Genomic DNA, 27,607 nt, shown 5'->3' on the forward strand with positions numbered 1-27,607 from the left:
GTGGGGAGCAGAGTCGGCCATGGCATTCCTGGGCCTCCCCCACGCACAGTTGGAACCTGACCAGAAGTGACCCACGTTGTATCTGAGTCCCTGAAACACAGGTTCTCTGGTGTTTGGTTTTGTTTGGATCAAGGTGTTGCTCCCACTGTCGGCTGTAGGTCCAGTGGCCAGACTTCTCCCGCTCCCCCCCCCCCAGCAGGGTCACGGTTAACCTGGGTCTCCCTGCAGGTTCAGGTCCTTTGAGATCTTTAAGTCTGAGGACAGCACACAGGTCGTGTGGGCTCCAGCATGAGAAGAAACGACATCCGAGTACAGATGCTGGACTATGTGATCAGCACTTTTTACCCTGAAATCCAGGCCACTCACGCCAGCGGCACTGTGCAGAGGAACGCCACCTTCTTCCGAGAGGTGGGTTACAGAGTGTGCCAGGTCTGCCTGCCTAGGGGCTGGGGCGCTGGGACAGCACAGCGCTCTTTCTACCAGAAGTGGGCACCGGCCAAGCAGGTTTGGGGGCCGGCACTGCACTGGTCTCTCCTGAGCCCACCTGCTGCTGTGCTCTGTCCCTTCCCACCTTTGCCAGGGGTGAGCTCAGTCCACACGTGCCATGCGCAGTCTGGGTGGGTCACTCTGCCTCCCTGAGTGTCTGTCCCTCTGTTGGTGAAGCCGAGAGGATGGTGCTGCCCAGTGCCTCATGTGAGGCGTGACACCTGCAGGCCAGTGTCTGGATGCTGGCAGTGGGGATTGTCTCGTGGGGCCCCTGCTTTCCCTGTGCTGGCGCGTCCTCGAGGCTGCATGTGCAGTGGGCCTGGGGGATGAGCAGCAGGGCTGGCAGCTGCACCCTGGCCGGGGCCGGAGGCCATTTGAACTTCCTTCCTGAGCAGTCTGTGGGGCAAGGCGGAGCCCAGAGCAGGGGCCTGGACCTAGTGCAGGTTTTACCTGAGGATGTGGCAACTTCCTTGTTTCCGCATGGTCCTCTCATTGGGCCTGAGTCATGGGGATGTCAGGTTTCATAATTTTCCTGGTAAAAGTCCAAATCAGTGAGTATATGAAAGAGGTGGATGGTGTATGTGGGGATCAGAACTCTCCCATGTGAACTCATCCAGATACTTTCTCCTTGAGTATTCTCAAGTGTTCTGCAGGGCTGAGAACTGGCCGAGATGGCAGATCTGGGACAGGCCTCCTCAAAGGAGCACAGCTCACTCCAGGGAGGGGAAGACAGGAGGGAAGGGAGTGGCCAGAGGGAGCAACCAAACCTGTCCTGCCCCAGGTGACACGTCACATTGTCCGGATGGTGGCTGAGTGGCAGTGTGTCCATTTCTCTCAGGATGTGCTCAACACATTGACTACGGGCCCTTTGACTTCCTGGACAGGTGGGCACCCCACCCCCACAGCGCCTGCGTTGCTGGGCAGGGGAGGGGCCTGCAGGCACTTGGTAGTTGATGTTCCCAACAGTGGAGTCCCCTGGAGAGTTTTGAGCAGAGAAAAAGCACTTTAAAAGGGTAGAAGCAGGAGTGGCCCTATTTACTGTCACTCCCAGTGACCAAGTTGGAGGAAAAATTTTCCCACCCCTATATCTTAAGGATCTGTGAATTTAAAGCATTCTCAAAGAGAAAACACTTTCATTTGGGAAAAAGCAAGAATTTTATTGAACTATAAGCTTTGGCTGCCATCTGGACATTTTGGGATCCTTGTGACAAAGAACAGCAAGGAAACAGAGAGGATTCACCATCCTGATAGGACTAACTGACCCTGATCATTAAGTAAGATAGAATTGCTGTTCCACAGTGGAGGAAGGGAGGATCACATGGAAAAGGCAATATGGGAAATCCATTCAAGTACAAAGCTCTTCCTGTCTGATATAGAAATCTACTTCATAGATGTACTTGCAAAAATGTGCCAACATGTATGTACAAGAATGTTTATATTGGAATTATTTATATTGCAAAACTCAAAACACAACAAAATAATCTGTTTGGAAACTACCTAATATTTATTGATAGGGAGTTGGTTAATTAGATTATGGTATACCTACCCTTTTTATGGGATACTATGCTTCTATTAACAGAATGAAGTAGAGCTATATGTGCTCATCTCCAAGATGTATCAGTAAGTGCATAAGTTAATGTGCAGAATAGCCTACATAAATCCTTTGATATAAGTAAAAAATACAAATATGCATGCTGACATATGCACACAGTATTTTTTCTGAGAGAGAGAGAGAATTTTTTAAAGTAGTGGTTTCCTTTAGGAAGTGAAATTGGCAGATTTTTAAAAAAATTTATACCTTTCTGTAATATTTGACTTATCTTACCATATCCAGGTATCATATTGCTTCCACTTATAAATGGTTAATAGCAAATATTTGAGAAGTGGTATAATAAGCCATATAAATGTTGTTCTTTACAATTTTTGTCTTAAAAAGGATTGAATGCTATTTAAGAATATCCAGAAATCAGAAAGAGAAGTGGGAAGCAGGTTAGTATTTTGCTCTCCCATTTTGGGCTTCAAATCATTTGTGAATTAAATTTTCAGACTTCAGACAAAGCAGCCAGGTGAAGAATCCAGTGTGTGTCATCACCTGTCACCTGGCAACTCCTTACCCTGTCAGCCTTCCCAGTAAAGGGAGTCATCTCTTACTGGGTTATGTCTAGTTTTAAAAGGGGTGTGTGTGTGTGTGTGTGTGTGTGTGTGTGTGTGTGTGTGTGTTTTGAATGGTATAGAGGGATAATGTCCTTCCCCCTGGGTTACATCTGGTCAAGGGGGTATGGCGTAACAATTGACACAGTCTCCAATATTGCCATTCAGAGCCTCCCTGACCCCTTTTGGAGGGCATAAACCAGATTTTGGGCAGGCAGGGTCAGGGAAAGTTCTGGGATCAGCTAAGATCTCATTCCACCGTGATTTCCTATTTCTCTCTCTCTCTCAGGCCACATCAGCAGTCCTGCCAGCTGGTCTCAGCTGGGGACACTCCAAGTCCTCAGGCACATCATAGTAACTGGCTGTCAAAGGGACTCAGGTTCTTTCCTCTCAAGAGTTCTGCTTCCATGTCAATGTATGGGACCAAAGAGAGATATGTTTGATTTTGTTTGGATGCCGGGTAATACTCGAGAACCATATATCATATTCCAGTGGGTACATCAAGGGAAGGGCTGAGTGACTCCATTTGCCTACAGAGTTTAAATCCAGGCTCGCATTCAGTTTAACACCCTTTTACTGCTGTACAAGTAATTCACAAAGGGATGAATTGCCCTGTGGTTAAATCTAGTTACACCCCTGGTAACCAGGATTGGGTTTGCCACAAAATTACCAGGTTTGGTCAGTGCCCTCAGGTTCTGTCTCTCTTTGTCTCTGGGAATAGCATGTCTTCACAAGGAAGGGCTAATTCATCAGGGACACTGGGGGAAGGTTAATGGTTCTGAATCCCCAGCATTTTAGTTCAAAAACAGGAAACACAACTGGACAGTGTATGGGGTGGGAGCAGGGAAGAGTTTTTCCTTCTGAGCCAGAACTTCATGACTCTGCAGTTGACTGTGGTACCCTTGGTCCTACTGTGGGACTGCTTTGGGATTAGTATGGCCACTGGCTTCTTTTGAAATCTGATTTGGAGATGTTAAGGGTGTGCATCTAACCCAAGCTCTCACAGTTGTTCCTTCTAATTCAACAGGTTTTTCAAGTGGCCACTATATTATGGCCAAATGATCCCACACTGCCTTAGGCTTAGAGAGTATACATGTCATTGGTAAACAACACCACCACACTGAAACAATCAGGCAGGTGTCTAGGGGTGGGGAAGGGAAAGTTCTAAACAGGAGTAAAGAAATTTACTTCATTCAATCTTGGATGACGTCTGGAAATAGGCTCCCTAGTTACAGTGCCCTGGGGGATAGCTCTCCATTGCATTATTATGGCATCTGAGTATGCATTTGCTTTTTCCCTGAAGCTGTTCTTCCTCCTCAAGTTGGTGCAGGTGGTGCCATCACCTACCTGTGAGGTCAACTGGGGAGGTTCGTAGCCCTGTGAATAGGAGGGATTTTGCCTGAAGAAGCCATCCCAGTGATAATCACAAGGGAGCTGTAGGCCATGAAGAGGCTCCTGCCCTCTGACTAAGACCTGCCTAGGGAATCCAATTCTTTCCTTTTATTTTGGGTTTCGAGGAGTTTATTTATGCTTGAGGTCACTACCAGTGGTGGGGAAAGTGGCTACCTGACCCTCCCCAGTCCACACTTGCTCAGTGGTAGCGCAAGCTAAGCTATGCTGGCCAATAAACAATCCCCAAATCTCAGTGAATTAACCCAATAAGAATTTATTGTTTGTGCCACAGACCGGTGCATGCTTTGTGACACTTGTGGGCAGCGTTTCTTCAAGTAGAAAGTCAGGGACTCTGGCCGCTTCCATCTTTTAAACTCCATCATTTCAGAATCCTTCACTTCCAACCATGCATATAGTCAAGGTTCTTGTGGAAAATGTTAGGGGCCAGACACAGGCAGAAATTATTACATAGTTTCAATTTCATTGTCAGGGAGGCTTCTTATGTCTGTAGGCAGGGAATGGGACTGGAGCACGAAGCCAGTCTCTGTCATACTCACACTGAGGCGTCAATGCCCATGGTTATTGATGATACTTAGAGTTTTCAGGTGCCCTTGCAGATCTGTCTCCCTCCCCATCACAGCATACCAGCTTTCTTGATTTTCTTAAACCTTAATGGCACCTGTTTGCCAATGGCACATAAACATTTGAGACCTAAGGCACTGTGTGATACAATAACATGACCATTTGATACTTGTTCCATAATGTTTGTTGAGTTGAATTAATGAAGGCTAAGGATATTTGGATTAGCTGTCTCCAAATCAGATTTGAAGAAAAGCCAGACTTAGGGGTCAGGCTGAGCCAGTGGCAAGAAGAGACCATCAGTTCTGCCTTACCCAGAAATTTCTTTAGAATTTCTGGAATTCTGCTGTGGCACAGAGAGCCCAGAACACATGAGGAACTGTGGTCAACTGCAGGAGCATGGAGTTCTGGCTTAAAGGGAGTGATTCTTTCCCTTCCCAGCCCCCCCCCCCCCCCGCCCCCCATGGACCTGGTTATGACTCCCTGTGTTTGAGCAAACTTGGACTTAATTTTCTCAGTCTCCAGCATCCTTTTTTAAAAAAATGTTTTTATTGACTTCAGAGAGAGGAAGAGAGAGATAGAAACATCAATGATGAGAGTCATTGATCAGCTGCCTCCTGCGTGCCCCCTACTAGGGATCGAGCCTGCAGCTCCGGCATGTGCCCTGACTGGGAATTGAATTGTGACCTCCTGGATCATAGGTCGATGCTTAATCACTAAGCCACGCTGGCTGGGCACTCAGCATCCTTTTTGATTTGGTTTGTTGCTGTGTGTGTTGGCCTGGGCTTGCTCGCCTGGATTGACCACTACAGAAGATCTTTGCTGATCCATGTCACTGTGGCAGGAGGACAGGTCCCTGAGGCCTGAACTAGCCTGAGCCTGGCAGGGCTGAGCTTTGATAGTGGTTGAGTCATAAACCTTTCAGTGGTTGCCTGAATTGTCAACAAATCTGACCTACCTGCTTCTCATCTGTGCTAGAATATTATTATTACCAGCAATAAAGAGCTTTACCAATAAATGTAAAGCCTTGGGACTTCATGGTGTTGTGTTTACCACTCCCTGGTGGGGGTTTGGTTCTGTGTACTGTTGTGCCCACCCCATCCCCTCTGCTGCTGAGGGCTATAGTCTAGGGTAGGGTATTCTTCCTGGCATATTTGAAAGTGTGGTGGATTGAGCAGTTTCTTTTCTTTTCTTTTCTCTTTTCTTTTTGTTTTTTGTTTTTTTACTCTTTACTTATGACAAATATTCCACATCTGTGATCCTCTCCAGACAGAAGCTCTTTGAGATGATGTTGTTGGCCTTGGCCAGTCGGAGAATGGAGTCATCTGACTCAACCATCCTGCAAATGGCCCCGTAGATAGCATAGGTTTTAAACTGGTCATTGAACCTGCTTGTCACCTTGTCAACTTCAGCCATGTTCATCTGCATGGATATGTGGTCCTTGGCACCAGTGATGCAGTTGCTGGCAGAGTATTTGCATGTACAGGTCCACAATCTTGCCAGTGTCATTCTGCATGTGGAGGCCACACCTGGTGACACCATGACCTGCATAGTTTCTTGACTCATTTCTTCACCTCTGTGACCCGAGACTAGGTTGCACCAACAACAGTTTCTGACAAGAACAAGACAATAGGGCTAAATGCTTTCTTCCATTGCAACAGTCCTATTTTTTGTGCTGAAGCTCAGGCTGATTGGAGCACTTCACATATTTTAAACTACTTAGCTAACTTGGATCAGGTATTTTATGGTGTTTAACTAGAGAGAATGTTACTGAGATCAGTCCAAGTGCCCATTCCCATGACTCTCAGTCTTATGAGGCTGCTTCCTTCATCAAAAAGAGGTAAATTTATGTCATACGGTGCACCTTCTCAGTTGTCCTGGACTCATCTTTCTTCTGCAGTAAATACAACCTCTGAGCAAGTCAGCCATGCTAAAGTTGACCTTCTGGGCTCACCCCTTAAAAGATCTGATCAAGGGTCTTACCTCTATCTTTGTTTCATGTCCATGGAAATAGCATGTACCTCTCACTCCTGATTTAGGACATTGTCCGCACTCTGGTGCCCATTCTCCTCTACTTGAGTCCCCAAGTTATGGGTGTCTCTCCTCTAAGTCTCATCAGTTTTGACTTTAGGAGGAGGAGTAATGAGAGTACTCAAAGGACTAATAGGTTCATAATGTGAGAGGAGGTATGGAAAACTTAAAAAAAAAACAACAAAACTATACCAGGAGAGTGTAAAATCCAAGATCAGCCATATTCAGGCAAAGACTATGAAGAACATGGGAATCATTAAAAAAAATTAGTTTTAAAAATTATAAAAGACATATATACCTATTTTTTTAAAAAAGAAAGTAATAGTCCAGAGAAATATCAAATTAAAGGTAAAAATCTCTAGTCCCCTTCTATTTTCAGTTCTTCCGGAGGCTAGAGATGAGGAAAAACAAGTTGGATCACTATTTCATTGTTTATAGCTAAATAAGTTGAACATACATCAAATTGTTTGACATAAAAATGAAACAATAAAACTACTGGAGGAAAATATAAGAGAATATGTATATTTAAAAATAGTCTTAATGTGCGACATTTTCTGTTTCTAGTATATTTAGTAACATCAGAATTATCATTTTTTGCACCTTTTTTGTAGAGCTCATCAGTGAAACTATCTAGACTTGGGGTTTTCTATGTAGGAAGATTTAAAAATATATATATATCTTTATTGATTTCAGAGAGAGGAAGGGAGAGGGAGAGAAAGAAATAGAAACATCAATGATGAGAGAGTCATTGATCAGCTGGCTGCCTCTTGCACGCCCCGACTGAGGATCGAGCCCACAACCCAGGCATGTGCCCTGGCCCGGAATCGAACCCTGATCTCCTGTATCATAGGTCGATGCTCAACCGCTGAGCCACGCCCGGCCGGGCTGGATTGATTTTTTAAAGTCATTCGTTTTCTCTGTATGCTAATTTGGTATATATCTCTGGTTTTATTTAGTGGTTTCTCTAGAAATTACAATGCATTAGCTTCACTGTCAAAATCTAAAATTAATAACTTTACCATCCTCCTACTGTAGCTGGATATCTTCTGTTTACCCGTCCATAGCCAATTTCCTCCCTTCCTTTCTCTGCTCTGTGCCTCAGGAGACTGAACGGTATAGATTGACCATCTGGCCCCCTCTCCTCTGGTTGGGTATTTATTTCCCCAACTTCCTCTCTGCTAGGTCACAATGTGTGGGCTGGGACTCCACCTAAGTCTGGGGCTCCTGTCAGTTGGCCTCTTCCTTAGAGCTACCTTCTTTAGCTCCTGCATCTGTTCCTTCCTCTTCTCCTTAGGGCCTAGAGGTGGTGCTGGCTCCCCACTGTTGGTTTCCTTAAACCCTGTCCACAGCTTTGTAAATAGTACTTTTATGAAACCCTTCTCAAATTACTCAGTTTAAAAGTTTGTCGGTTTCTTGCTAGGATCCTGACTGATACATAGACAATATAAGAACCTAGCATACTCTAACTCTATTTATTCCCCTCCAACTTATATGTCATCTTATTTATTATTTTTCAAATTTTGAAATCTTTCATTTATATCACAGTGAATTAAAGCCAAAGTCATCCTCACACCTATTATATTTTAATATTTAATTGAGAAATATATATACAAAAAGTATATAAAATATAAATGAAGTGTTTAATTATTGTAAAACCAATGCCTATATAACTGACCCAGGTCAAGAAACAAGTAGGAAAAGTGAGACAAGGGTGAAATAATTGTGCAAATGATCACTGTGAGTAAGGACTCATTCTTGCCTGACACTCTGAAAAACCAAGTGGGGAGGCTGGGCATTGATCCATCTATTCCCATCCTCTGTTGGTTAGGGTCACCTCTCTTCATATTGACTCCCTTGTACTCCTGGGTTGTTTCTGTGTACAACCAAGCAGTCTCTCATGGTGCTGGGAGGTGCAGGTGCTTGAGAAACTGTCAGTGTGCCAAGAACTGCATACAGCTACAAATGAGCTCAGTCTACACCCTTTCTAAGTTCCCTTCAACCCTGGTCAGCGTGTCCTCTGGTCTAGGTTGCTCATCCTTAATGAGGTGGCCCAGACTTTCATCCCTGAGCATTCTGATCTGGTAACCATGCTCTGTTAGGCATGTTTCCTAATTCCCAGGGTGGGAAAGGGGTGAAGAAAAGTGAAAACATTAATGACATCTTTTCTGATGTTCTTTATTGTTTCACACTCTGATTACATTGACATCTTTTCTGATGTTCTTTATTGTTTCACACTCTGATTACATTGAACTTAAAGTGTGTATTTGAAGCACAGGATCATCATTTATAGAGTTGTCCCAACAGATGGCCCCAGAGTCTCAGGGGCCTTCTACAATGAGAGGCCAGCCTGAGCTCTGAGCTCATGTTCCTCAGAGGCGGGGTGAGAAGCCGGCCACCACAATGTTCTCACCAGTGATATAGCTGGCATCTGGAGAACACAGGAAGGACACCAGTCCCGAACAGTCCTTAGGCTGACCCAGTCTGCATGGAAAGAGGAGGCGGGGCTGTGAGTGATGATGCCTCCCATGAACCCTGGGCTCCTGTGGGATGCTGGGAAGTCAAGACCCACATGGTCATGAGAAAGGCTGCAAGTGGAGATATTTGGGCTCTGCAGGGACTTTTACTCATCCCAGGGTTCAAATCTCAGAAAGAGGAATGGGTAATTGCCTGCAGAAAGGTAGTAATGATCTTTGTTCATCATGAAGGTCTAAAGCTACATTAACCCAGGTCTACAAAGAACACTGCCTCACCCACAACTTACCTCTGTGCTCCATAGAGTCCCTGAATATGCTCCCAAATGCCTTTACCCTTGAATAGCTAAAGGAAAAGTCAAACGATTAGTGCTGCTCATCCAGATGGAATCACATGGGCTCCACATCACACACACCTTTGTGGAAGGGCTTTGGGGGGGCCCTAGGCTTGTCCCTCACAAAGGACTAAAGTCCTGATTCTGCCACTGATCCCAAAGGCAGTGGACCAGAGCATCAGAACAAGAGTCCACAGAGCCAGGTCTCTGTGGGACATGGCCTGGTAGGGGAAGGCACCCTGGCACTCAGTAGGGCAGAAACAGAAGTTGTCTTTGGTCCTCACCACTTGGCTGAAGGCTGTGTCAATGAGTCCTGGCACCAGGCAGTTCACCCGGATATTCTTTGGTGCCAGCTCCACTGCCAGGGTCTTGGTGAGTCCTAGAATGGCTGCTTTACTGACATTGTAGGCCCCTAGTTTCTGTGAACAAAAGGGGAAGTAGATGGCATATGCAGTAACTGAGGAGGACAGTTTCAATTGAATTTCTAGCCCCGTGTCTAGAAATATATCTCTTCAGCAGCAAGTGCAGAGATCACAGAGAACCTCAAAAAGAAAGGGTAAAAGGCGGCCAAGCACGTCCTTTCTGGAGAAGGAAGATCTTAGATACCCGTTGATCAAATGTGCATGTAGGTGTGCCCCACCAGCAATGGCCTGTCCTGGGATCTTCCTGGACCTCTCCATTTTTCTTGGCAAATGGGGCTATGTCTTTCCTTTTTATCTAGAGTCATAGAAGTTCATACTTACAGCCTGTGGCATGTATACCCCAACTGAGGAGACCAGAACCACAGAGCTTCCCCTGGGAAGAGAAAGATGGGGTAAATATCATGGAGCCACATACAAATGAGGCAAATACACACATCTGGGGCAAGAAAAGAAGTGGAGACTGTGGACCATGAAAGTGAGTGAACAGTTTAGGTTCAGATTAGAGCCCTCTCGTGCCTTCCTTCAGCCTGTCTCCTCTGTCCTAGACCACCCTGGGGGCCAGGACCAAGTTTGTGTTTTCATGTCACATTTGGATGTTCAATATCCATTAAGGAGTACCAGTATGAACATATGAACACTTTTATGAAACACAGCCAACATTTGCCTTTATTCTATTGTTCTAAAGAGACTATTGTTCTCTTTACTGACTTTGAGGGTGCTCTATACCAGGCATGCTTAAGAGTAATAATAAAAGTACTTCCCAGAAGGTCCTTTGAAATCTTAATACTGGAAGCTCCTTGTTCCCCCAGAACCTTGCCCCCAAATCCTCTAGAAAAGTTTTCCTTAAGGATCCTCAATGTTTCACTCACCAAGTCTAATGATCCTTGTTCAGACCTCACCTCTCTACTTTTGACCTTCCTTTCACATCAGATACTGTAGACTAAAATTTCCTTTCTGGAACCTGTTTGGTACTCTTGAGAAATCTGCACTCCTGCCTCTCTTTTTCCCTCTACCTACTCATTGCCTTTCCCTTAGTGTCCATTCTATATAGGCTCTTAAATGAAGATGCTTTCTTTGTCCCTCAAGTGTTTTCTCTTCATGCTCTCTTTTCATTTAGAAAGAAGATAAAATATGCCTAAAATAATTATAACAAACAATCATATTATTTTCACCTTTGTCTCCTGAATGACAAGATTCCTTATCACAATATTCAAGGCTGTCCATAATTTAGCAACAGCCTGCTTGTCCAGCTTTGTCTCTGACCTCTTCTTTTCACTCACTCATGGTTCTACAGGTTTTCCTGTGCAACACACACAAAGCAGGGACTATGGGGAAGATAATGGAGGACATGGTTGGCCAAGAGTAAAGAAATTGGAGAAGTGAGAGTTGAGTGGGACTTGGAAACTCCACTACTCTTGTTATGGACAGGCTGCGAGGTGCCTCAAAGTCATCAACCTGGACTTTTGTGCCCTGACCTGCTGCATGCAGCCTGAGAGAGGCCACTTTCAGTTCCCCAGTTCCAGGACAGTCATGGCAACTCTGGGCCTTCCTGTCATTAAAATTCCATTTCTCTCTTCCATTAGAGTCCCTGCCTGATTTCTGGGCACTCTAGAAATTGGGGATTAATGCAAGAAGACAGAATTTTTTTCTCTTTAGTGACCTAGAAATATGAAGTCAAACTTTCACTATTCTAGAAACCACTTGCATTTCACTGATTCCAGGACAACTGTTGGGACTCTGGACCTTTCTGTCTGTAGATCCCTTGTGCTTCTAGTAGAGTCCTTGCCAGAGTCCCTGGGCATTCTAGATATGAGAGAATGACACTAAATGGGTAGAATTCTTTTATTTGTTTAGCTGACCCAGAGTCTGAAAGTCAAACTCTCACTTCTCTTGTATTACTGGTTCAGCTAAGCCTGCTGCCTGGAAGGAAGGTCTAACTCAACATCTGGCTCCTCTTATTCTACCTCCTCTGTTCCATATTTGACTCTAAATGTCTCCTTCCCACCCCCCTTCCCAACACTCACTCCCTGTTTTCCATGTAGGGCAGCAGCTGGCTCAGCAGCAGGGCTGGGGCCTTCACATTGACATTCAGGATCTGAAATCAGAGCAAATGCAGGTGGGGCAGGAAAGACATTCAGTCCAGTGCATGTTCTCACTGTATTAACAATCATACTGCATTAGAACATGGGTGTGATGGCTTCTGACAACGGGAAGTGGGGAGAGTGCTGGATTTCTTTGACATACATGGGAGAGGCATTCTGAAAAAGCAGGAATATGGGGATCAGGCTTGTCTTTGCAGGCAGAAGATTCGGAGTCTACAGGATGTCTCCCTGTGTTTGTAAGGTCACCAGTTGGAAAAAAATGTTCCATCTGGGTCTGAGGAGGCACTGGCTGGTTGATCTGGAGAATACTGGTGTTATGAACTGAACTGTGTACTACCCAAATTTCTATGTTAAAGTCATAACCCCCCATATCTCAGAATATGACTTTATTTGGAAATAGGGTCATTGCAGACAGAGTTAAGATGAGGTTATAGGATGAGCCCTAATTAAAAATGAATGGTGTCTTAAAAGGGGCAAGTTTGGAGTTTGGACACACACACACACACACACACACACACACACACACACAGAACATCATGTGAAGATGAAAGCAGAGATTAGGGTGATGCTTCCTTCTATAAGCCAAGTAACATCAGATTGCCAGCAAACCACCAGTAGCTAGGGGAGTGGCACAGAACAGATTCTCTGACAGCCGTCAGGAGGAACTAACCCTGCTGATGCTTTCTGACCTCCAAGACTGTGAAACAATGCATTTCTGTGGGTTAAGCCACCCGGCTTGTGGTACTTTGTTACAGCAGCCCTAGGAAACTATACAGCTGGATTTCAGGGTTTGAGCCTTGAGCCTGAAGCATTTTTAGGGAAGGAAAGGAGTCATTCCCTTCTCTGTGCCCCACATTTATTGTGATTATTTGGTCCTCTGTTGGACTCTCCCAGCAAAGTAGGAGCTCATGGACTGTGGGGACCAGAACTGGAGTGCAGACACTCTTACCTCCATCTCAGAGATGGGGAATCGAGGGTCAGGATCCAGGCACCTGGACTTGTTCTATGCCAGTGAGTCTGTGAGGAGGAGGTGTGTGGGAGCTGAGATGGAAAGAGGGTCACACAGAAGATGACATCCACCTAGCCCTACCTGATGTCACCAGACCTCACCTTGTCCCAGACCTGCTCACTGCTGCCCATGGTACTTCCCACGTAGGGATTGACCCCTGCCACACACACCAGGAAGTCAACAACCCCGCAGTGTCTCAGGGCCTGCAGTGAGAAGGGAACAATGAGAACCAGATTCAGGGAGCAAAAGAAGTTTTCTGCTGCAGTGGGAGGTGTTTCCTGTTTGCTTTCCCCGGGGCTATGCTTCTTTAAACCCAGGAGGGGACCATATGAAGTGAGGGTGGAGAGCTGTCTTTCCTCATCAGACTCAAAACATCTCTCTCTGCCCAGATCTCTGAACCTGTTCAGGTGTATGGTGGGCTCTGGAGTGACCAATATTGAGCATATGGTTAGCCTTAATTCCAGTACTTGTTTGCTTGTCTACCTGATCAGGTTATATATTTAAAATAACCATTCTTCCTCTTTCTACCGCCACTCCCCCCCACTGCCCTTGTCCCCTGCCCATCTCCTCACCAAGGCCACCAGCCGCTCCCGGTCCTCAGCCTTCCCCACGTGGCACACTGTGCCTGACACGCTCAGCCCCTCCCCCTGCAGCTCTGCCACTGCCCGGTCCACATTCTGCTGCTTCCGGCTGCTGACCACCACGTGGGCTCCGTCCTGGGCCAGACGTCTGGCGATGGCAAAGCCGATCCTGCAGGCAGAGATGGGTGTGACAGTTTTAGCCCTCCCCACCCTCCTCCTGGGAGGCTCATCATGAAACACAAATTGAGTTCCACAGTGTGATTCAAGAGCTGCCTCCAAATCATTCCAGTGGGAAAGAGGAACTATTGAATGCTTACTATATATCAGACCTTCACCAAGACTAACCTAGTTAATTCTCACAACTATATGTATAATAATCATATGGATGAGAAATTTTTCGTATCAATTTAATTAAAGGGAATTTTAGAAAAGTAATGTTCCATCAGAACATAGGTAAACATGCTGGGCACCCAGCGTAAATAGTAGAGAATCTTTAACTGCCCAGTGTTTTCTCCCTTTGTTCCAGCCAGAGGCCTCTGGTATAAATTGCACTTTCTATAAGCCTTAAAGCTTTCCTCTGTTCTGCAATTGAAAAACTTTGATGCTGAGAACATGTTCTGCCCCCCTCTCTATCTCTTACTTTAAGGAGTCTGAGGCACCCTTGACTGGGGCTGGTTGAGCACCTGTGATCAAGGACAGAAGGCATATTTCCCCTTATATAAACTGTCAGGGCAGGGTGGGATTTTAAATTATTTGTGATGAGGGCTGGGCATTGGGGACACACAGATTTAAAACATCCCAGGGATTTGGAAGTCTGGACTATTAACAATTCTAAAATAAAGGGATCTAAATTTGACCATGGAAGGTTAAAAGGAAGATGAAGCCCCTGAAGCACTCAACACCAGAATTCTTCCCTCATACCACCTGCGGTAATGACTCATTAAAGACTGAGGCTCATTGCGGCAGTTAGAGGATGAGTGGAATTGGAGGGACATAGGAAGAGATGTGATCAGGAGAGGTTCATCTATGTAAGCTCTCTGAGCTGGTCTTGAGATGTCTCCCTGCCCAGTTCCTTACTGCCAGTGGGCACTCCATAGTCAATGAAGTCCATAAGTCTAAGAGACCAATAGGTCTTGGGCTTCTCCCTATTAGACCAGGACCCTAAAAGACCATGGCCACTGCCCATGAAGGCTGTCTTGATGATGATAAGTTAAATATCTTAGGGTTACCCAGCCAGTAAGTAGCAGAAACTAGATTTAAACACTGCTTTGATTGAATCAGAAGCAGCTCATTTTCCAAATCTATCATTCTTGGAACTTAGAAACGAGATGTTTTAGGGAGACATGTTGAGATTTGGAGTAAACTGTAAATGCCAGAGCTCTGTAATTAGGTGGGGGTGTCAGGAAGGGTGTGAGAGAAGGACATCCCCTACTCTGGGATGGAGACTCAAACATCTGGCCACGTGGACTCCCATTCACTCACCCATTTGTGGACCCAGTAATCACAGCCACCTTCCCAGCCAGGGTATAGCTTCTATCTGCTGTTTTGCTGCTCATTCTTGCTGAAAGAAAGACTGAGGAGCAATGAAGATTCTTAAAAGTCCATGATGCAGCCCTGAACATGGTAGTCATTGTCTGGCTTCTCTCCTTCTGGACCCAAAGCTGGGGAAGAACCTGGGAAAACAATCATATCATGAACCATGCTGGAACCTGTCTCCACACATCCTTTGTGGGAGGGTTCCACTGAAGTCTCTGATAGATGTTCTATCATCCTTTAAACTTACCAGGAAAGTACAGAGCTGCTTCTGTCCTTTCCACGACCTATTCCCTTGATGGGCTTCCCCGAGATGCTGGGCCCCTGTATGTGCCTGAGTGATACTCACCCCCCTCCCCCAAACAAGGAATATCACTGTACTCTTCTGAGAGTCACCTTTGTACTTCCCTCCATATATCTGTTCTTCCACAAAGAAATTGCACTGAACTTTCTTCTCAGCTTTCCCCAGCCTGTTGCAACTACCCTAGTCCAAGGTCTTATCACCTCCTCAATCTGCTGCAAACTCCTCTTCCTTCAGCTCCCCATCTGAAGCAACAGCAATTGCTCTCTCATGAGATATACTAAACTCGTCAGCATTTCTGATAGGCAAGTTGCTTCCTCTCATCACAAACGACTCATCCAACTGTAGATAAAAGTCCAGCCACTCCCCCTTTGTTTTAAAAACTTGTGTAGGGCTTGTACCCGCACATCTCCTGAGCCCCAGGCCATATTGCCCAGGCCCACCTGCCCAAAGATCCCATGGCACCTGTGTCATTATAACTGTATTAGCGACACCTCATATCTGCAACAACTTTCTCTCAACCCACACCTTTCATTTCAAACCTCCTCACCTTCTTATGCAGAGATCAAAGAACAATAATTATCTTAGGTTGGCTACCTCAGAATCACTAAAAAATCAAGTAGTTTTGGAGAGGGAAGACGGCGGCACTGTGAGAAGCAGCAGAGGGCCCCCTGCTCCCAGCCGTTGACTCAATTTACTCCTAATATCCTACGTAGCCAGGTGGAAAAAAACAGAGAAACATACCTGAGTGGACAGAGTGCGAGTGGGGAGCACTGAAGAAACATCATAGAGTTGGTAAGAGGGGGGCTTAGAAAAGGGGAGTTCCCCCTGAAGCCTGTGCCAGGCTCCGAGCCCTGAGGCTTGGAGGCTGTAAAGCTCTCTGTCCTTTTGGAATGCTGACCGGCCTCTAAAAGCAGGGATCGCACACTCGGAGCCATGAGAGGGAAGAAGCACCCCACGCGGAGGCTGAGGGACCCAGGGGAGCGGTGAGTCCGCGACGAGGGGACTGCGCCTTCCTAGGAAACAAAGCTTCTAATGGCAGTCGCAACCGGGGTCTGATGCTCAGGGTGCCGACCATAGGAAAGGCTGTCCCAAAGTGTGTGGCACCCAAGTAGTAAGGGACCAGAGGTCGGGACTGAGCAACCACTCACAGGGACCCTCTGCCTCCCTGTAAGGCAGTGTGTTGGGCCCCAGAAAGCATTTGATCTGTGCGGTGCAGGGAAGGGGAGGAGAGCCCTCCCATTCTGAGCTCCTGGTGTGGAGAGTCTGGGATCTGTGACCAGCCCTGAAGGGCACCATGGTGGCGCGTGGAGCTGCCTAAGCATTACTGAGACCAGCGGTGCAGGGAGCAGCGTGGAACTGACTTTGGGTCCCCTCCCGCTGGGTGCCTTGGTGCGGGGGTGGCAGGATCTTGCAGGGTGGACTATCTGCCTGTGTGTTGCTTTGTGCATTTGTGAGTCTGATCTAGGAACTGGCTCCCACCTTCCCGGCATGTACTGGGCTGACAGACCAGTGGAGGCTGGGATTGGGGTCTGCAAAATAGACCGTCTGAGGGGTGGGTCTTGCCCGACCAGCCAACCAGATCTGGGAAGGGAGGGGCGGAGCCCGCCTGCCTCTCCTGCAGCCAGGAGCACCACCCCCAACAGGAAAGGGGGGGATCCAGCTCACTGAAGCCCCAGACACACCCACAGGGCACAGTCCTGAGGGGGAAGGGAGAGCAGCTCACAGGAGGACATTACAAGAATAAGACACTAAGAGACTGTTGGTTGAGAGCTGGAGGAAATCCTGCAACCCCTGCTGGGGGCTTCACAAGCAAAGGGCTCACTGAAATGTTTTTAATCAAACCCACTGAGCCCAGGCTGCTGAAACGGCCCATACAGAAAAAGCAACAGGTGGAAATCAATCTGAAGCTGCAGCAGGCCAGAGCATGGTGAACTAGAATCAGAGGACAGGATAGAGACAGAGGATCTGGCTGTGGAGCAAAGACTAACTCTATCAGAGTGAGTGCCTGACAGTGAAACCTCTAATTAAAGGGAGTGATGACCCAGAGCTACACTAGCCACCCTGCACCCTAAAGACTCTACAGAAGACTCTGGAGTAAGACCAGGCAACTACAAGGTTGCAAAATAGCTGACAAGAGGAGGTGGCCCACAGAGAGCCTCAGATCAACCATTTACCTAAGGACACCAGAGCCAAACCTAGACGGCTCCTCACATTGGCTGATACACAAGTACCTCCCAGGAGAACAGAAAACAGCATACAAAACAAAGAGCTGTAGACAACATAAGCTGCTCAGAATAAACTCACCTGATGGTCTTTTTTTTGGTTTGTTTTTCTGTTTTTGTTTTTTGTTTGTTTGTTTTTATCTTTTTCCCTTAGGAAGAAGAGAAAAGGGAAAAAAGTTATTTGTTTTTTCTTTTTAAATTTTAAAATAATTTTTTTTAATTAAAAAATTTTTTAAATGAATTCTTTTCCTTTTTTTTAAAGAACTTTGTCTGACTTAGCTTGTTTTTTGTTTTGTTTCTGTTTTGTTTTGTTTATTTTCTTTGTTTTGTTTTATCCTTGCTTCCACTACCAAGACTTTATTGATATTCCTGCTTAATTGCTGGCACTTTATCATTATAACCAACAGGTTTACTGCTTTCCTCTATAGTTTCCCCCAGATCTCTTATTGGACTCCCTCCCTGCCCAGGCTTTATCTCTCTCTCTCCTCTCCATCTATCGGCATAACTTTTTTTCCCCTTCTTCTTTTCTTTCTTTCTTTTGTTTTCCTCCCTTCTGTCTTCCTGTCTTTTTGTTTGATTGTTAGTTTCTCTTATTTTCTTTATTGTATTTTTATTTTTTCATTTTCAACTATTATCCTATTCCTATTCTCTCCCTTAACTTTTTGCTGGTCCTTCTTTCAGAATCTTTTCTCTGCCTCTATTATTTCCCAGTAGCTTCTCTATTTTTTACATTTTATTTTATTATTATTTTCTAAATTTTCATCACTATTAACAACATATACTTTTCTCTCTCTAAGCCTTACTGTTCTTTCTCTCTTTCTTTTTTTTAACCTTTTCTTTTTTTTTCTCTTCTAGAATTTGTGTTCTCCCTTCACTCTCCCAGTTCTATTTTCACTTGGGTTGTTTTCATTGTGACTGTGAAGACATTTTGTAAGATACCCCTTGTTTCCTGGAAGTTTAGTTGTGTATTGTCCTGCCTTGCTGGCACCCATACAACAGCTTACACAACGAGGTTGGGGCTGAGACACAGTTAGACAACCTGAGAGGAGAGTCCTCCAAAGGACTCGTCAACAACAATCTAGACCCAACCACAACAGGAGAACTCAAAAAAAACCCCAGAAAAAGGGCATGCCTAGAGCAGAGAGCTCAGAAGTATAAGGAAAACACACCTCTGGCTTCCGCTGGACTCACAAGACAAAATCCCACTCCACAGGACTGAGAGACAGCAAATATATCTAATATATAGATACAAACTCTAAGACCTACCAAAATGGGGAGACAAAGAACTCCCAAATTAAAGAAAAGGAAAAATCGCCAGAAAAAGACTTTGATGAGATGGAGTTAAACAAACTATCAGAAACAGAGTTCAGAGTATTGATTATAAAAATGTTCAAGAAAATGAGAAAAACAAGGCACTAGATGGTAAGATCGAGGAACTTAGTGAAAACATGAAAAAAGAGATACACAACATAAACAAAAATCAGACAGAAATAAAGAATGCTGTATCTGATATCAAGAATACACTGGAAGGTATCAAAAGTAGGCTCAATGAAGTAGAGGATAGAATAAGTGACTTAGAGGACAAGGTAGAAAAAAATCACTCAATCAGAGCAGCAAAAAGAAAAAATACTTAAAAAGCACGAGGACAGTCTAAGGGAACTTTGGGACAACAGGAAGCGAAACACATTCACATTATAGGAGTGCCAGAGGGGGAAGAAAGAGAGCAATGGATAGAGAAGTTGGTGGAGGAAATAATGACAGAAAACTTCCCTACTCTGGTGAGGGAGAAAGCAACACAAGTTCAGGAAGCACAGAAGGTTCCAAACAAGTGGGACCCAAAGAGACTCACTCCAAAAGACATCATAATTAAAATGGCAAATGTCAAGGACAAAGAGAGAATATTAAGGGCTGCAAGAGAGAGATAAGTAGTGACCTAGAAGGGAACCCCCATAAGGCTGACATCAGATCTCTCAAACTCTTCAGGCCAGACGGGAGTGGCATGAAGTTCTCCAAGTAATGAGAAGCAAGAACATGCAACCAAGACTGCTTTATCCAGCAAGGCTATCATTTAAAATTGAAGGTGAAAAAAAGAGCTTCTCAGACAAAAAAAGTCTAAAGGAGTTCAGTATCACCAAACCAGCATTGCAAGAAATGCTAAAAAGACTGCTCTAAGAAAAAGAAGGAATAGTGAGAGAAAGGTACATCAGCATAAAGGGGAAAATGGCATTAAATAAATATATATCAATAGTAACCTTAAATGTAAATGGAATAAATGGTCCAATCAAGAGACATAGAGTAACTGAATGGATAGGAAAACAGGACCTAAATGTATGCTATCTACAAGAGACCCACCTGAGAGCAAAAGATTCACACAGGCTAAAAGTGAAGGGGCCCGGCCCGGCGTGGCTCAGCGGTTGAGCATCGACCTAGGATCCAGGCGATCGGGGTTCGATTCCCAGTCAGGGCACATGCCCAGGTTGCGGGCTGCAGGCGATCAATGACTCTCTCATTATTGATGTTTCTGTCTCTCTCTCTCCCTCTCCTTTCCTCTCTCTGAAATCAATAAAGATATTTTTAAAAAATAAATAAATAAAATAAAAGTGAAGGGATGGAGTAAAATATTCCATGCAAATGGAAAGGAAAAGAAAGCTGGAGTAGCAATACTTATTTCTGACAAAAGAGACTTCAAAATAAAGACCACAACAAGAGACAAAAATGGTCACTACATAATACTAAAGGGATCAATCCAACTGGAAGAAATAACCCTTATAAACATTTATGAACCCAATATAGGAGCACCTAAATATGTAAAAAATTTCTTGGGGGACTTTAACAGGGAGATTGACAGCAATACAATCATAGTGGGGGACTTTAACACCTCACTGTCAGCACTGGACAGATCAAGACAAGAAATCAACAGGGAAACACAGACCTTAAATGAATCACTAGACCTAATGGATTTAATTGACATTTACAGAACATTTCACCCCAAAGCAGCAGAATACACATTCTTCTCAAATGCACATGGAACATTCTCAAAAATAGACCACATGTTAGGGCACAGGGCAAGTCTCTACAAATTCAAGAAGATTGAAATCATATCAAGTATCTTCTCAGATCACAATGCCATGAAATTAGAAATCAACCACTATAAAAAAACTCAAAAATGTTCAAACACATGGAGGCTGAATAGCATGCTATTAAACAATGAATGGGTTACCAATGAGGTCAAGGAAGAAATCAAACACTTCATGAAAAAAATGAAAATGAACATACAACAACCCAAAATCTATGGGACACAGCAAAAGCAGTCCTGAGAGGAAAATTTATAGCATTACAGGCCTATCTCAAGAAACAAGAAAAAGCTCTAATGAACCATCTAACACAACTGAAAGAACTAGAATGAGAACAGCAAGAAAAGCCCCAAAGAAGTAGGAGGTAGGAAATAATAAAGATCAGAGCAGAAATTAATGACATAGAGACTAAAAAAAATACCAAAAAAAATCAATGAAACCAAGAGCTGGTTCTTTGAAAAGATAAATAAGATTGATGCACCCTTAGCCAGACTCACTAAGAAACAAAGAGAGAGGACCCAAATAAATAAAATCAGAAATGAAAAAGGAGATATAACAACCTACCCAACAGAAATACAAAGGATTGTAAGAAAATACTATGAGCAACTGTATGCTAACAAACTGGACAACATGGATGAAATGGACAAATTACTAGAAGCTTACAACCTTCCAAAGCTGAATCAAGAATAGGCAGAAAACCTGAATAGGCTGATAACAACTAATGAAATTGAAGCGGTAATCAAAAAACTCTCAGCAAACACAAGTCCTGGACCAGATGGATTTACAGGAGAGTTTTACGAAACATTCAAAGAAGAATTAACACTTATTCTATTCAAACTATTCCAGAAAATTCAAGAGGAGGGAAAACTCCCAAACTCTTTTTATGAGGCCAGCATCACCCTAATCCCAAAACCAGATAAAGACACTACAAAGAAAGAAAATTACAGGCCAATATCCCTGATGAACATAGATGCTAAAATCCTCATTAAAATACTAGCAAACCAGATCCAGCAATACATTAAAAAGATCATACACCATGATCAAGTGGGATTTATTCTGGGGATACAAGGCTGGTATAACATGTGCAAATCAATAAATGTGATACATCACATAAACAAAATGAAGGACAAAAATCATATGATCATATCAATAGATGCAGAAAAAGCATTCGACAAAATCCAGCACCCATTACTGATAAAAACCCTCAGCAAAGTGGGGATAGAGGGATCATACCTCAACATAATAAAGGCCATATATGACAAACCTACAGCCAACATCATACTCAATGGTCAAAAACTAAAACCATTTCCCTTAAAAACAGGAACAAGACAGGGATGTCCACTTTCACCACTCTTATTCAACATAGTACTGGAAGTCCTCACCACAGCCATCAGACAGGAAGAAAACATAAAAGGTATCCAAATTAGAAAGGAGGAAGTAAAACTGTCATTATTTGCAGATGACATGATATTGAACATAGAAAACCCTAAAGACTCCATCAAAGTACTACTAGATTTGATAAACGAATTTAGCAAGGTAACTGTATACAAAATCAACATCCGGAAATCAATGGCACCAACAATGAACTCTCAGAGAGAGAAACTAAAAAAACAATACCATTTACCATTGCAACTAAAAAAATAAGATACCTAGGAATAAACTTAACCAAGGTTGTAAAAGACCTGTACTCGGAAAACTATGGGACACTGAAAAAAGAAATAGAGGAAGATATAAACAAGTGGAAGAATATACCATGCTCATGGATTGGAAGAAGTAATATCATTAAAATGTCCATACTACCCAAAGCAATTTATAAATTCAATGCAATTCCTATTAAAATACCAACAGCATATTTCACAGATCTAGAACAAACATTTCTAAAATTTATATGGAACCAAAAAAGACCCTGAATAGCTGCAGCCATCTTGAGAAAAAAGAACAGAGTGGGAGGGATCACATTACCAGACATCAAACTGTACTACAAAGTCATTGTAATCGAAACAGCCAGGTATTGGTACAACAAGAGGCATATAGATTAATGGAACAGAACAGAGACCCCAGAAATCGACCCGCACCATTATGGTCAGTTAAGATTTGACAAAGGAGGCAAGAGCATCCAATGGAGTAAAGACAGTTTCTTCAATAAGTGGTGCTGGGAAAATTGGACAGCTACATGCAAAAAAAATGAAACTAGACCACCAACTTTCACCATACACAAAAGTGAACTAAAAAAATCCTGGAAGAAAACATAGGCAGTAAAGTCACAGACACCTCACGTAGTGGACTTTTCACTGATACATCTCCTAGGGCAAGAGAAACAAAAGAAAAAATAAACATATGGGACGACATCAAACTAAAAAGCTTCTGCACAGCAAAAGAAAACATCTCAAAATACAAAGGAACCCCACGGTCTGGGAAAACATATTTGCCAAGGATATATCTGATAAGGGGCTAATTTCCAAAGTGTAAAAAGAATTCATACTACTCAGCAAGAGGAAGACAAACAACCCAATTAAAAAATGGGCAAAGGACCTGAATAGACACTTCTCCAAAGAGGACACACAGATGGCCAAGAGACATATGAGAAAATGCTCAATGTCGCTAATCATCAGAGAGATGCAAATTAAAACCACAATGAGGTATCACTTCACACCTGTTAGAATGGCTGCCATTAACAAATCAACAAACAACATATGCTGGCGAGGGTGTGGAGAAAGGGGAACCCTAGTACACTATGGTGGGAATGCAGACTGGGGCAGCCACTGTGGAAAACAGTATGGAAGTTCCTCAGAAAATTAAAAATGGAGCTGCCTTTTGACCCAGTGATCCCACGTCTAAGAATATATCCTAAGAATCCTGAAACACTAATCAGAAAGAATATATGCACCCCTATGTTCTTAGCAGCACAATTTACAATAGCTAAGATCTGGAAACAGCCCAAGTGCCCATCAGTAGATGAGTGGATAAAAAAGCTGTGGGACATACACACCATGGAATACTATGCAGCTATAAAAAAGAAGGATCTCATACCCTTTGAGACAGTATGGGTGGACATGGAGAATATTATGCTGAGAGAAATAAGCCAGGCAGAGAAAGACAAACATCACATGATCTCCCTTATACGTGGAATCTAAAGAACTTAATAAACTGATGAACAGAATAGATTCAATGACATGGAAGCAGACTGATGAATGTCAGAGGGATGGAGGAGGGCGGATGGGTGGAGGGGGAGAGAGTAACCAAAGAATTTATATGCATATATGCACAACCCAAGGAAACGGACAATGGTGTGGAGAGGGGCTGGGGAGGGGGATTGGACGGGGTGGAACAGGTCATTGGAGAGAAAAAGGGACATCTGTAATATTTTAAACAGAAATAAACAAACAAAAAATCAAGTAGTTTTCTTTCTAGAGATGACCTTGGGAAGCAATGTTAGGGGGGTGGAGGGAGTGAGACAGAAGGGAAGAGAGCTCATAAACGGTACATTATCAAGTGAATTATGTCTATTGGTAACTGAAGGTCAATCCTATTGAGGAACTCTGAGCAATCGTTTTGGTTTTTTTTAACCCGCACTCAAGGATATGTTTATTGATTTTAGAGAGAGAATAAAGGGAGAGAAAGAGAGAGAGAGTGAGAGACAGAGAGAGAGAGAGAAAGAAAGAAACATTGATCAGTTGCCTCCCATAGGCATCTAGGCCTGGCTGGGATCGAACCTGCAACCTTTTGGTGTACGGGATGACAATAGTTTTGAGTTACAGAGTTATCCCACTCAAAGGGCAAGGGCACTGGACTTAGGGTGACCAAAAATAGCTGTTTCCAGGACTGCAAATTTTAGCACTGCAAGATCCACATTCCAAAAAACTGCTCAATCCTAGGCAAACCAGACAGTTGGTTACCCACACAGGGGAATATCCAACTCTTGTCAGTCATTGGTTGAGGACTACTCCGGGGGTGGAACAGATGAGTGACCATCAGAGTTAGAGCAGAAGATCTAGATAAGATGGGATGGTGTGGTAACACCATGGGATTTTGGACTTTCTCTTATGGACACAAACACACACACACACACACACACACAGCTTGTGGAGGTTTTTACAAAATGGTATTTTGAGGTAAATAAATGATGATCACACTCAAGGAGCCATAAACTTTATTCAAGGCCCTAATGACTAAAATAGCCAATCATTGTTTCTCTCATGTTCATTTTTTGTCTTAATTCTTACTCCATTTTCTGAGTGGTCTATCCCAGTCTTTCTACCACTATTAAGTCCTTGCACAGGTAGGGAAAGAATATAGAAAGCTAATCTAACCCTTCCAAGGGAACAAAATCATAGGGCTCTGAAAATAGACAAGTTTGCATCTGTACTCAACATAAAAGCTCTAAACAACCATGCACTTACTACCTCAATCTCTGGGTTTCCAAGCAAGTTCAATGCTGTTGATCTCGAGGAGTGTCATGGACTGAATTGTGCCCTACCACCCCCAGATTCATATGTTGAAGCCCTAACCTCTACAACCTGAGTGTCACAGTGTTTGAGATGGCACCTTTAAAGACGTGAATAAATTCATCCAAAACATTTTACATAAAAAAGCAGATTTATGAATAAGGACCTTTATCATCTTATTTGTAATAGGTGAAAAAAATAGATAAACTTAAATGCTGAATATGGTATGTATGTTACTTGATGGGATATATGCAGCCATTAAAAATGTTGTTTATAAGTTGTTTGTAACAATATGGAAATGTTTCTGTTAAAATGCTAACCGAAAAATCATGACACAACCCTATATACAGAATGACAAAAGTTATGTTAGCATGAATATCTACATAGAAAAATGCTTGAAAGTAAATAAGCTGTGATGGAATAAAAGCCATAGATTAAATATGTTCTTCAGCTTTCCCCTTCACCACAAAAAGATATATTTTTTTAAAAAAGTAAGAAAACAAATCCAAAACAATACAGTAAAAAACCAAAATAGCAAAAGCTATAAAAATTATGAGAAATTCTTGAAAGATAGGTAGGGCTACCTTTCAAGAGAAAATCACAATCCAAAATGCCTACGAGGAGGACAGTAGTAAAAGGTTGGAGAAACTGTAGGAGCTCCAAGCTCAGAGGCAACAGGTAGAAAGAGTAGGAGGGGCCTGGGCAATTGTGAGAACAGGGTACCTGCATTAGGAGGAGCTAGGCCATTAGAACCCTTCTCCAGATCACTACCATTTTGGTTTGTTGTTGTTTTTTTATATATCTTTATTGATTTCAGAGAGAGGAAAGGAGAAGGAGAGAGAGAGAGAGAAACATCAATGATGAGAGAGTCATTGATCGGCTGTGAGCCCGCAACATGGGCATGTGCCCTGCCCGGGAATCGAACCCTGATAGCCTGGATCCCAGGTCGACGCTCAACCTCTGAGCCGCGCCCAGCAGGGCGATCACTACCGTTTTGTGAAGCACCCTCTGAGAAAAAGCATCAGCCCCTGGGAAGGTGGCCTCAAGAAGGCAAGAAGAAAGTTGGATTAATACAAGAAAAGGAAGAAAAGAAGAAAAAATAGCATAATGAAAAACAAAAAGTAAGATTTCAGGAATAAGTCCAAATGTTTATAACAAATGCAAACAGGTTAAATTAATATATTAAAAGATGGAGTTTCTCAAATCTTTTAAAAACCCAACTAAATATAGCTCATGAGAGACACAGCTAGGACAAAATGGCTTAGGAAGACTGACAATAAAGGAACAGATGCTGACATAGCAGGCAGATATTAAAAGACAAGCAAGTAAGACAATATTATAATTCGACAAAATATAATTTAAGGAAAAGGTATTAAAATGAAAACAGATTAGTAATTTATATTGATAAACTATATAAAACAAAAATTATAGTGGCCATTGTTATGTACTTAACACATAAGTTTAAAATTGACAAATCCACAAAGTTACTAGGTAACTTTAACATATGAAATCAACACTTTAGTGGGCAAGGTGTAAGTAAGATTATAGAGAATTTTACATAAACACTAACAAGGAGATCGCAATAAATTCTGAAGAGCGGAATGTATATGGGGTCATCCACATTCACTGACCTATGTGCAACATAGAGATTAACATAAAAGTATAGGGTCCCTCCCCCAAAATCATATGCCTGGAAATTTTAAGTTCCCATATAATGTAACTTTTGAAAGACAAAAATCAAAGCAGGAATCGCTGTTTAGAAATGAACAATCTGAGCACTTTCAGAAAAATAAACACTATAGAATGTGGTCAAAGTGATACATAGAGAACAAAACACGGTCTTAAATACATTTTTCAGAGAGAAAATAATAGAAGTTAATGACATAGCTTTCAATTCAAGAAGTTAATAAAAGAAAAACACCAATAAACCCAAAGTGGAAAGAATTTATAAAAAGCACAAATTATGAAATTGAAAACAAAGAAAAGTGGTGAAGAGTGAGCCCACCCTGCCCAAGCCAGCTGCCTCCTGCTCTTCAGCTCTCTGAAGGCCCCCTATACCTGTATGAACCCCACTAGATTCTGGGGGCAGGTCCCTTGCACGATGTCTGGGCGATGGGCAGCATTCAATAAATAAAGCTGCTGGATTAAATACATGAATAACTGTGGGAACACGCTTTCCCTTTCACCCACTGAGCTCCCAGATCTCCAGGGCCCTGAGGACACAAGTCAGGCCTATGCTCCCCCATGTTCCTGATGCATTTGAACATTCAATGCAGGAGTCACCAGAAAAGGCTTCTGGATTCCAAATCTGGAAAACCTGCCCTGAACGCTCATGTTTATTTTTAAGTATTTACTCACTGTTGGCTATTGAACACACAGTATGGGTGTTCGGCTTTAATTGTGAATACCTAAGGGACACACACACACACACATATATATATGTAGTGTCCCCCCAAAATGTATACACATT

At 43.3% G+C, this 27,607-nt stretch overlaps 1 protein-coding gene and 1 pseudogene across 3 annotated transcripts in view; both read right to left on the reverse strand.

Moving 5' to 3' along the window:
- Positions 1–5,841: 5,841 nt before the first annotated feature.
- On the reverse strand, positions 5,842–6,124 carry LOC308548696 (small ribosomal subunit protein eS21 pseudogene; annotated as a pseudogene). Its single transcript has one exon. The product of its transcript is annotated as a small ribosomal subunit protein eS21 pseudogene (transcript).
- Positions 6,125–8,804: 2,680 nt separating this feature from the next.
- LOC308548772 (dehydrogenase/reductase SDR family member 2, mitochondrial-like) overlaps positions 8,805–27,607 on the reverse strand; it is a 32,217-nt gene continuing 13,414 nt past the window's right edge. The window contains exons 1-9 of one of the 2 annotated variants that reach the window (XM_081120832.1): positions 15,597–15,645; positions 15,042–15,232; positions 13,551–13,728; positions 13,080–13,181; positions 11,892–11,962; positions 10,189–10,240; positions 9,730–9,864; positions 9,401–9,456; positions 8,805–9,120 (exon numbers count right to left, since the gene is read on the reverse strand). In XM_081120832.1, the coding sequence (XP_080976958.1) occupies positions 9,009–9,120; positions 9,401–9,456; positions 9,730–9,864; positions 10,189–10,240; positions 11,892–11,962; positions 13,080–13,181; positions 13,551–13,728; positions 15,042–15,190 (855 nt within the window). In that variant the 5' untranslated portion in view covers positions 15,191–15,232; positions 15,597–15,645 and the 3' untranslated portion in view covers positions 8,805–9,008. Of the gene's footprint in view, positions 9,121–9,400; positions 9,457–9,729; positions 9,865–10,188; positions 10,241–11,891; positions 11,963–13,079; positions 13,182–13,550; positions 13,729–15,041; positions 15,233–15,596; positions 15,646–27,607 lie in introns of those variants that run through there. The other variant, XM_081120831.1, reaches the window with a different exon arrangement.

The sequence above is a fragment of the Miniopterus schreibersii genome, assembly GCF_964146895.1.
Source record: "Miniopterus schreibersii genome assembly, chromosome: 1".
Lineage (NCBI taxonomy): Eukaryota > Metazoa > Chordata > Mammalia > Chiroptera > Miniopteridae > Miniopterus > Miniopterus schreibersii.